At 39.4% G+C, this 12,160-nt stretch overlaps 1 protein-coding gene across 3 annotated transcripts in view; it reads right to left on the bottom strand.

Annotated features, from left to right (window-relative positions):
• The window catches only part of LOC126456818 (sialin-like), a 198,290-nt gene that overhangs the window by 39,140 nt on the left and 146,990 nt on the right, over positions 1–12,160 (bottom strand). For all 3 annotated transcript variants that reach the window (XM_050092614.1, XM_050092613.1, XM_050092615.1), the window contains exons 2-3: positions 634–884; positions 179–409 (exon numbers count right to left, since the gene is read on the bottom strand). In XM_050092614.1, coding sequence (XP_049948571.1) covers positions 179–409; positions 634–884 — 482 coding nt within the window. The remainder of the gene's footprint in view (positions 1–178; positions 410–633; positions 885–12,160) is intronic.

The raw sequence follows: 12,160 nt of genomic DNA, 5'->3' as shown, positions 1-12,160 counted from the left end.
TGTGTGTCTATCAACATGCCAACGCTTTCGTTTGGTAAGTTACATCAGCTTTGTTTTTAGATATATTTTTCCCACGTGGAATGTCCACACTGATAATTTGGTAGTACGTTACACTATTACTTAATTATGCAACAGATTTTCACTTATGTAGAAGAAACAAAGTCAAAGTTGTACTTACTCCAATGAATCCTTGAACAACTCTGAGGGCAACAATTGCCTCATAACCAATTTTAGCTGCCACAGGAATGAGCAATGACAAAACAAACATAGTTAAATTGCTAAAACCAAACACTTTCTTTGTACCATAGGCATGAGAAAGCATGCCACCTGGCAGCTGTAGGACTGAATGCAGCCAGAAATAGGCACCGAGAACCATGCCTTGTTGTTTCTCATCCCATTCAAATCGAAGCTGTAATTGAGAATTTTTATCAGTACACAAGTTATCCTGATCTATGCTGAATAGAATGATTTAATAATAAAATGATAATTTTATGTAAGCTAAATTTTTATTCTATCAGCCAGATTACTAAGAGTGAGAAAAGACAGAATTAAATAAGCAATAATGTTGCAGTATTCATTTTAAAACTCATTAACAGTATTCATAAAGGTAAATAATAATGAAGATTTTATTACCACTTTGTCACTATCTACAGTAACTGCTTGCTGATTAGAAGTTAAATTTTCAGTCTTGTTTTCAAAAGAATCATTTTTCCACATTAATTGTGTTTCCAATGAACAGGCTCCCATTTCTGTTTCTTGACTTGCTAGTGGCTGCTTCTTTATCATGTCAACTATTGCAATATTTACGTTATTGGTAATCATGAAATTTACAAGTGTTCCAGTAAATACTAGATACCAAAGACATGTTCGAATCTGAATGCAACCTGCAAAAAAGCACTCAGTACAGATTATGATGTATGTTGTTCCTTAAAGTGAAAATTAAATCTCATTAACATAACAACTACATATTTGCTTACCAAAATTTAGAAACATTTGGAAATTAACAAACAAAAACTGTTATTAAACATGCAGTATAACAAATTTCCAGCTCATGCAATCACTGTCCACTCACTCAAGAAGAAATGATCAAAGATATCTAGCTATGAAAGTGTAAAAATTATTTTATTGTGACTGTACAACTCTCAAATGCTTAAATCCCACATTGTTATGGCATCACTGAATGAACTTTCTTGATATATCCAAGATCTCATTTTTAGAGGACATGTTCAGATTGTGACTTCAGTTCATAGCTATGAAACTTCACTTTAGGTACCAATAAGCCACTATTTATTGCATATCCATCTACATCTATATTCTACAAACCACAGTGAAGTACATGGCAGATGCTACTTTCCATTGTACCAGTTATTTGGGCTGCTTTCCATACCATTCACATATGGAGCATGGAAAGAATGATAATTTTAATGGCTGCTGTGCACTCTGTTAAATAGTATAATCTTGGTCTTCAGGTGATTCCTATAGAACCAATACTATGGGGGTAATTGTACAATTCTAGATTCCACACCTGAAGCTGATTCTTACAGAGTTTGTTAGAAGGCTTTCATGAGATAGTTTCTACCTATCTTCAATTATCTGCCAGTTCAGTTTTTCCAACATTTCCGTGACACTCTCCTGTGGATCAAACAGACCCGTGCCATTTGTAGTCATTCTTTGTATACATTCATTATCCCTAGTGTGTTCTATTTTGCATGGATCCCATACACTTGTGACTTCTAAGCAATCTGCTTCTTAGTCCGATTGCATTTCCTAGTATCCTACAAACGAACCAGCATCTACCACCTGCTTTTCCTATAACTGGGACTATGTGATAATTCCATTTCATACCTCTACAAGTTGTTGTATCCACACATTTGTATGAGTTGAACAATACCAATTGCAATTCATCGATTTTATACTTAAAGACTACTAGAGTTTTTCCATTTTCTGGACAGCATAATTTTACATTTCTCAACATTTAAAGCTAGTTACCACTCTTCACATTACTTTAAAATCTTATCCAGCTCCAGTTGAAAGTCTGTGCATTTTTTCCAAACAGAAATTCATTATAGATACACACTTATTTGTGAAAAATCTGAAGCTACAATTAATATTATCTGCACATTCATTAACATACAACAGGACAGGAAGAGTCTCAAACATCTCATGATGACTCTCCATCCAAGATAATATACAGCATCCACCTTATGAAGAAATTCTCAATTCAGATACGAGGCATGTCCAGAAAATGAATACCGTTTTGGAAAAAAAAAACTAATAAAAACATTTTTTCAAGTCAAAATTTATTTTTACAAGAAAGAGCATTTCTTGAACTATGTTTCTATAGTTACCACCTCGGTTCAGACATCTGCCATAATCGGAAACCAGATGGTGTCAGTGAAGACAAGCACCACTGAATACCATTTTTTGTGTCTTCATCTCTGTCAAAGCATCTTCCTCCAAAATCACTCTTCAAGTTCAAGAACAAGTGGTAGTCAGAAGGTGCAAGATTGGGACTGTATAGCAGATGGTCAAACTGCTCCCAACTGAATTTTTGAATAAGGTTTTGAGTGCCACGATCAGAATGTGGATGCGCATTGTCATGAAGCAACACAGTGCCTTTACTTACCATTCCATGCTTTTTGTTTTGAAGTGGGCACTGAAGTTTTCTTAATGTTTCCAGTATCATACCACATTGACAGTTTCACCTCAGGGAAGATATTCAACACACAGATGTCCTATCTGTCCCAGAACACAGGTACACAACTTTTTTTGTCGACAATGTTTTGAATTTTTGTTTTTGTGGGGACTGTGAGTGCTGCCACCCCACTCACTGTTGTTTTCATTCTGGAGTGACATGCCAAACCAAAGTTTCATCACTATCCACAAGTCTGTTTAAGAAATCATCTCCTTCATCACCATATCGGGTAAGAAATGTCAAAGCACTGGCAAGTCACTTCATTTTGTGGATATCTGTAAGCATTTTCAGAACCCAGTGGGAACACAATTTGTGAAAATTTATGTGATTTGTGATAATTTCATGCAGAATAGTTTTTGAAATTTGTGTTTATTCACCACTGAGCATTCTTATTGTGAACCATCTGTTTTGATGAATTTCCTCAGTAACTTTCTCAAACAAACCACCATAGACAACAGAAGGCCACCCACTCCAAGCTTTGTCATGAACAATGGTTCATCCATAATTGAACTGTGTCACCCAGTTTCTCACCATTCTGTCAGTCATTACTCTTTCACTATATGTCTCTACAAGTTGACAATAAATTACAGCTCGTTTAACATTTTTTGCATTGAGAAACCTTATTACAGAATGCACTCCACACTCAGTGGAATCAGATATTGTCTTAACCATTTTGAATTATCACTAACAAATGAAGTCACAACACAATCCAGCTGTAATGGCATCTGTGGAAATACAGGGTTATTACAAATGATTGAAGCGATTTCACAGCTCTACAATAACTTTATTATTTGAGATATTTTCACAATGCTTTGCACACACATACAAAAACTCAAAAAGTTTTTTTAGGCATTCACAAATGTTCGATATGTGTCCCTTTAGTGATTCGGCAGACATCAAGCCGATAATCAGGTTCCTTCCACACTCGGCGCAGCATGTCCCCATCAATGAGTTCGAAAGCATCGTTGATGCGAGCTCGCAGTTCTGGCACGTTTCTTGGTAGAGGAGGTTTAAACACTGAATCTTTCAGATAACCCCACAGAAAGAAATCGCATGAGGTTAAGTCGGGAGAGTTTGGAGGCCATGACATGAATTGCTGATCATGATCTCCACCACGACCGATCCATCGGTTTTCCAATCTCCTGTTTAAGAAATGCCGAACATCATGATGGAAGTGCGGTGGAGCACCAACCTGTTGAAAGATGAAGTCGGCGCTGTCGGTCTCCAGTTGTGGCATGAGCCAATTTTCCAGCATGTCCAGATACACGTGTCCTGTAACGTTTTTTTCGCAGAAGAAAAAGGGGCCGTAAACTTTAAACCGTGAGATTACACAAAACACGTTAACTTTTGGTGAATTGCAAATTTGCTGCACAAATGCGTGAGGATTCTCTACCGCCCAGATTTGCACATTGTGTCTGTTCACTTCACCATTAAGAAAAAAAGTTGCTTCATCACTGAAAACAAGTTTTGCACTGAACGCATCCTCTTCCATGAACTGTTGCAATCGCGCCAAAAATTCAAAGCGTTTGACTTTGTCATCGGGTGTCAGGGCTTGTAGCAATTGTAAACGGTAAGGCTTCTGCTTTAGCCTTTTCCGTAAGATTTTCCAAACCGTTGGCTGTGGTACGTTTAGCTCCCTGCTTGCTGTATTCGTCGACTTCCGCTGGCTACGCGTGAAACTTGCCCGCACGCGTTCAACCGTTTCTTCGCTAACTGCAGGCCGACCCGTTGATTTCCCCTTACAGAGGCATCCAGAAGCTTTAAACTGCGCATACCATCGCCGAATGGAGTTAGCAGTTGGTGGATCTTTGTTGAACTTCGTCCTGAAGTGTCGTTGCACTGTTATGACTGACTGATGTGAGTGCATTTCAAGCACAACATACGCTTTCTCGGCTCCTGTCGCCATTTTGTCTCACTGCGCTCTCGAGCGCTCTGGCGGCAGAAACCTGAAGTGCAGCTTCAGCCAAACAAAACTTTATGAGTTTTTCTACGTATCTGTAGTGTGTCGTGACCATATGTCAATGAATGGAGCTACAGTGAATTTATGAAATTGCTTCAATCATTTGTAATAGCCCTGTACAATCAACCAGGGAGTTGAATGTGAATGTGCAGAACTGTGACACTAGTGTTGCACTGGCAGTACAGTGAAACAGGACTTACTTTCTGGACACAACTCATGCAAATATCACTGGGTAACTCACACACCTAACTTCAGATAACAGGAATAGGTGTAGTATTGAGTCCAATGCTTTTTGCAACTCAATAGATATTACATCTACCTGGCTGCCTCGGTCCATGCCTTTCGGGATGTCATGGGAGAAAAATGTAAGTTGAGTTTTGCATAAAGCTTTTCTGGAATCCGTACTTGTTGTCATGTAAGTCATTCTATTTGAGATGCCTCATTACATTTCAGGTCAGAATATGTTGTAAGACTCAGCAACAGATGCATTCAAGGATACTAGACAGTAGTTTTGTGTATCACTTCTGCTACCTTTCTTGTAAACAGATATCACCTAGGCTTTCTTTCAACTACCTGGTACATTTTTGTGTTTGAGGGGTCTATGGAAAATTATGGTGAAAAGGGGAGCTACCTTGGCTACAAATTCTGTATAGTACCTGATAGGGATTCCATTGGACACTAAAGCTTTGTTCAATTTTAGCAATTACAGTTATTTCTCATTGCCAGTAACACTTACATAATCTTTGCAGTGGTGCAAGAACTAAATTGTGGCAATAATTTTGGGTTTTCCTATGTAAAGGGACATTTGAAAACCAATTTCAGCATCTGGACTTTTGCTTTGCTATCTTCAATTTCAGCCACTGTGTCACCCAAGAGCATCTGGATGCTCACCTTGGTGCAGGTACGGCCACAATTTATTTGGATTTTGCGAGATATCTTTCAATAATATTCAGTCAATAATATTCATTCATTCACACATTGCCCCCTGACAGTAAAACATGTTTCATTCAGCATTTCTGATTCTATATTCCTATTCTTGATTTTACGCCAATTATGCAGGATTGCCTTTTTCTTTGGAGTAAATGTGTATCATAGAGGATCCCTCCAATCTTAAACTGTTCTGCAAGGTACATATCTATCCTGTGTTTGGTCAATTATTTTTTTAAACTTCAATCATATCTCCTCCACATGCTCTTGTCCTGAGCTAAAAGTTTCAAGTGACTCTTTACGTAGTTTACTGAACATACATGCCAGGAAAACTGAAATTATATCTGAAACCTCTGACAATTTCAGTATAATGGGAAACATACAGAATAGTAAAACTGAAATTTTATCTGAAGTTTTCAGTTAAATGTGGGGGTGTGTGTTGTCATTGATAAAAGGATCCAATTACAGGTTTATGCCCACCACTGAAACAGAGTCTAGCCCAAACAATTTCACATGCAGCTCTGAGTTTCTCATCTACTGCAACAAATACGCAACCTCAATTTCTCATCAGTCTATCCTTTCAAAATGCATTCAAATTTTCTCCACCTTGACTGTATCCTCAGTACAGCAATTATTATTAAAGGAAGAGTGACATACGAATGAATGGAACCCACACTCCATAATCGAGTGCCTAGTGTTCTACTTTCTAAAGAGGAGATGATGATTGCTATGGTACTGTCTCACTCCCATCAGCCACATTATGCTACACCTGGCTACACAAGAGGATTTGTGCGATTACTGGAAATCACTTCTAGAAGTGTACAAGAACACTCTAACAAGTAAAACTGTAGTCCAGATGATTCTTGGAGGGGGGGGGGGGGGCATGTGCCCACTCTTGGCCCCAGTTGCAGACACTTATGGCCACTACCATCCAAACGCTGGACAGCAAATGCAACAATCTGATGGAGCAGAACATGAACAAAATAAGAACAGCATAGTATTGTTTGAAACATACAAATGATGATTCTGTAGAGAAGAATGGTCAAATTTCAGAGGTTGTCACCTCTGATCATGTTGCAACTCAGATTGGGTTAAATGGAAAAACTTCAGTAGAGAAAACTTGTGGACCCATTGAGTGCAATATGGGAGCCAAAATCAACTTTCTCATGACACTATGTGTGCACTAGAACAAGGTTTGTGTTCCCCTGACTTCTAAAACTGAAGTTCAGATCTCCATCTACTGGTCCTGTCGGGCTATACAGTACAGACCAGTCACCATGTCATCATCTAACAATGGCATCATTGCATCATTCAGGCACAGCGTGGAGGGGCACATGGTAAGCACTCCACTGTCCTAGCTACTGTCAGCTTCACAGACCTGGAAATCACTGCCACTCATTCAAGTAGCTCCACAGTTGGCATCACAAGGTAGAGTATATTCCACTCCAGGAAAAGTCCCTGAAAGCACTGGAAATCAAAACCAGGTCCTTCATGTAGCAGTATAACATGTGGATAACCTAGCTCCAGAGGCAGACTCTTTCCCATACCCTAAAGAGAACATCACATGCAGTTTAATCCAGTAGCACCGAGACAGATCATGAAGGATCAGTACATGACAAGCCAAACATTTCTGTTCAGTATTTTCACTGTAGAGTTATAAAATTTAATTCAGCGAATCAATTTTAAAATTCCTTCCTTCTTTTATTTCTTATTTTATGACAATATGTTTTGAGTGACGTAGTATACATAAACACATCTTTATTCAAATTATAAACTACTGGGATATTTCTCTTATTTTCATGTGTTTCTGACTTTCAACTGATAGTGAATTAAAACAATAAAATAATACCACAAAACAATCTGTGAACAAGTATGAACAATAATGGCATGTCAACTAGTTACATCGGCACAGTTGAGAAGTTCTATATGGACTGTGCGAGTGCCATGAAAGTAGTAAATTCAGTGTCAATGGAGTTTCCTGTTGCAAAAGGGCTATGTAATGGGAACACTTAAAACCCATAGCAGCAAATGTGGGGGCATGGGAATCCCTGTGGAGGATGAAATCTTGCACACATTTTTCTTCACTGATGACCAGATCATCAGAGCAGGAGACCAGAATGATGCTGAGTACATGCTTGAGAAGCACCTGTATGGAAGTTAATTTTGTGGAGAATGCGAGCAATGTGGCATGTGTTATTGTCGCTTATTCAATATTGTTTGACATTTGCGCACGCTTGCCCTGGTGGTCTACAGTGAAACAAAATCTTAAATTTTAGTATAAAATATATAATTTGTATCAGATTAGTAGTATTACACAGTTTTCAGGATTAAAAATTTTTGCCTAAGTACCTAGTAATTGATTAAATATTGCACAAGATATATCCAGGCCATTACAGTTCACAAAAGTCTTCTTTACTTCTGAAGAAAAGAATTTTGCTTATGTGTAATGTATCTTATCTACATGTTCCTTTGCAATTCAACACCTCTTGCACAAAATTGTGGTAGGACAGATCTCAACACCCTTTGTGCTGAACTACATTTTGAAATATCAAGACTAGTAATTGAGAGTATTAAGCTAGTGCTAGCAGTAGCAGTGGTGGTAGTAGCAGTAGTAGTAGTGTACAGGCCACCTAGTGATGACCCACATGTCTTCCTTGAGAAATGTGGAGACCTCTTAATGTACTTCGTTATACCAAAATGGTAGAAATATAATCTTTTCATTGGAGGGGATGTCAGGTCAAGTTTTGATGTTCTGCAGGACAAAAAGCATGACAGAGCTCATTAATTAGCTTCAACAGTTTAACCTATACTATGTTAACTGTAAACCTACAAGGGGCTCTGCCTGTCTAGACAATATACACACATCAAAAAAAGTTTAGCTTCACCTCAGTTCTGAGAGTTCCAGAACCTGTACAGAAAATTAGAATAGAGATCAACATAAACATCATTCCTGCCTTTTTAATGCTCACGGAAATCACACATTGCATGTTGTACCACCATACACTGAGACCTTCAGAGGTGGTGGTCTAGACTGCTGTACACACCTGTACCTCTAATACCCAGTAGCACATCTTCTTGCATTGATGCATGCCTGTATTCATCATGGCATACTATCCACAAGTTCATCAAGGCACCGTTGGTCCAGATTGTCTCTTTCTTCAACGACGATTCGCCATAGATCCCTCAGAGTGGTTGGTGGGTTACTTCGTCCATAAGCAGCCCTTTTTAATCTACCCCAGGCATGTTTGATAGGGTTAATGCCTGGAGAACATGTGGCCACTCTAGTTGAGTGATGTTGTTATCCTGAAAGCAGCCATTCACAAGATCTGCACGATGGGGGGTGCGAATTGTCATCCATGAAAATGAATGCCTCGCCAATATGCTGTCGATATGTTTGCACTATCAGTTGGAGGATGGCATTCACGTATCGTACAGCCATTATGGTGCCTTCCATGACCACCAGCAGCGCACGTTGGCCCCACATAATGCCATCCCAAAACAGCAGGGAACCTCCAACTTGCTGCACTCACTGGACGATGTGTCTAAGGCGTTCAGCCTGACCGGGTTGCCTTCAAACACGTTTCCAACAATTGTCTGGTTGAAGGTATATGCAACACTCATCAGTGAAGAGAATGTGATGCCAATCCTGAGCAGTCCATTCAGCATGTTGTTGGGCCCATCTGTACCATGCTGCATGGTGTCATGGCTGCAAAGATGGACCTCGCTATGAACGTTGGGAGTGAAGTTGTGCATCATACAGCCTATTGCGCACAGTTCGAGTCATAACAAGACGTCCTGTGGCTGCACGAAAAGCATTATTCAACATGGTGGCATTGCTGTCAGGGTTCCTCCAAGCCATAATCTATAGGCAGTGGCCATCCACTGCAGTAGTAGCCCTTGGGCGGCCTGAGCAAGGCATGCCATCGACAGTTCCTGTCTCTCTGTATCTCTTCCACATGTCAGAACAACATAGCTTTGGTTCACTCTGAGATGTCTGGACACTTTCCTTGTTGAGAGCTCTAGCTGACACAAAGTAACAATGTGGACATGATCGAAAGGCAGTATTGACCGTCTAGGCATGGTTGAACTACAGACAACACAAGCCATGTACCTCCTTCTTGGTGGTTGACTGGAACTGATTGGCTGTTGGACCCCCTCTATCTGATAGATGCTGCTCATGCATGATTGTTTACATCTTTGGACAAGTTTAGTGACATCTCTGAATAGTCAAAGGGGCTGTGTCTGTGATACAATATCCACAGTCAATGTCTATCTTCAGCAGTTTTGGGAACCAGGGTGATGCAAAACTTTTTTATGTGTGTATTTACAAATATTAAGAGAACATGTACGTACACTGATGTTATTACTTTCCCTTTCTCACATCATGATGCAGTATTTATTAGTATTAGTAATGTAACTTCAGAATGCACCGATCCAAAAGCAAAAATTATGACTACTAGACTAATAAGTAGAGACAGGATGGATAGGTTTAGACATAGCCTCACTTGTTTCAGTTGGGACTCCCTTTTTAGTAGGCTTCAACATTGTTCCTCTCACATTGTTTTTGTTGAGTTTTTCTCTGTATTTTTAAATTGTTGTTGTTGTGGTCTTCAGTCCAGAGACTGGTTTGATGCAGCTCTCCATGCTACCCTATCCTGTGCAAGCTTCTTCATCTCCCAGTATCTATTGCAACCTACATCCTTCTGAATCTGTTTAGTTTATTCATCTCTTGGTCTCCCTCTACAATTTTTACCCCCCACGCTGCCCTCCAATACTAAATTGGTGATCCCTTGATGCCTCAGAATATGCCCTACCAACCTATCCCTTCTTCTAGTCAAGTTGTGCCACAAATTTCTCTTCTCTCCAATTCTATTCAATACCTCCTCGTTAGTTATGTAATCTACCCATCTAATCTTCATCCTTCTTCTGTAGCACCACATTTCGAAAGCTTCTATTCTCTTCTTGTCCAAACTATTTATCATCCACGTTTCTCTTCCATACATGGCTACACTCCATACAAATACTTTCAGAAACGACTTCCTGACACTTAAATCTATTCTCAATGTTAACAAATTTCTCTTCTTCAGAAACGCTTTCCTTGCCATTGCCAGTCTACATTTTATATCCTCTGTACTTCCACCATCATCAGTTATTTTGCTCCCCAAATAGCAAAACTCATTTACTTCTTTAAGCGTCTCATTCCCTAATCTAACTCCCTCAGCATCACCCAATTTAATTCGACTACATTCCATTATCCTTGTTTTGCTTTTATTGATGTTCATCTTATATCCTCCTTTCAAGTCACTGTCCATTCCGTTCAGCTGCTCTTCAGGTTCCTTTGCTGTCTCTGACAGAATTAAAATTTCATTGGCGAACCTCAAAGTTTTTATTTCTTCTCCATGGATTTTAATACCTAATCCGAATTTTTCTTTTGATTCTTTTACTGCTTGCTCAATATACAGATTGAATAGCATCGGGGAGAGGCTACAACCCTGTCTCACTCCCTTCCCAACCACTGCTTCCCTTCATGCCCCTCAAGTCTTGTAACTGCCATCTGGTTTCTGTACAAATTGTGTATAGCCTTTCACTCCCTGTATTCTACCCCTATCACCTTCAGAATTTGAGAGTATTCATGTCAACATTGTCAAAAGCTTTCTCCAAGTCTACAAATGCTAGATACGTAGGTTTGCCTTTCCTTAATCTATTTTCTAAGATAAGTCATAGGGTCAGTACTGCCTCGTGTGTTCCAACATTTCTACGGAATCCAAACTGATCATCCCCAAGGTCAGCTTCTACCAGTTTTTTCATTCGTCTGTAAAGAATTCGTGTCAGTATTTTGCAGCCGTGATTTATTAAACTGATAGTTCGGTAATTTACACATCTGTCAACACCTGCATTCTTTGGGATTGGGATTATTATATTCTTCTTGAAGTCTGAGGGTATTTTGCATGTCTCATACATCTTGCTCACTAGATGGTAGAGTTTTGTTAGGTCTGGCTCTCCCAAGGCTGTCAGTAGTTCTAATGGAATGTTATCTACTCCCGGGGCCTTGTTTCGACTTAGGTCTTTCAGTGCTCTATCAAACTCTTCATGCAGTATCATATCTCCTATTTCATCTTCGTCTACATTCTCTTCCATTTCTATAATATTGTCCTCAAGAACATCGCCCTTGTATAGACCCTCTATATTCTCCTTCCACCTTTCTGCTTTCCCTTCTTTCCTTAGAACTGGGCTTGCATCTGAGCTCTTGATATTCATGCAAGTAGTTCTCTTTTCTCCAAAGGTCTCTTTAATTTTCCTGTAGGCAGTATCTATCTTGCTCCTAGTGATATGCGCCTCTACATCCTTACATTTGTCCTCTAGCCATCCCTGCTTAGCCATTTTGCACTTCCTGTCGATCTCATTTTGAGACGTTTGTATTCCTTTTTGCCTGCTTCATTTACTGCATTTTATATTTTCTCCTTTCATCAATTAAATTCAATATCTCTTCTGTTACCCAAGGATTTCTATTAGCCCTCGTCTTTTTACCTACTTGATCCTCTGCTACCTTCACCATTTCATCTCTCAAAGCTACCCAC

This window comes from Schistocerca serialis, chromosome 2 (assembly GCF_023864345.2).
Source record: "Schistocerca serialis cubense isolate TAMUIC-IGC-003099 chromosome 2, iqSchSeri2.2, whole genome shotgun sequence".
In the NCBI taxonomy this organism is placed as follows: domain Eukaryota; kingdom Metazoa; phylum Arthropoda; class Insecta; order Orthoptera; family Acrididae; genus Schistocerca; species Schistocerca serialis.
This window is presented reverse-complemented; position numbering and strand designations above follow the sequence as displayed.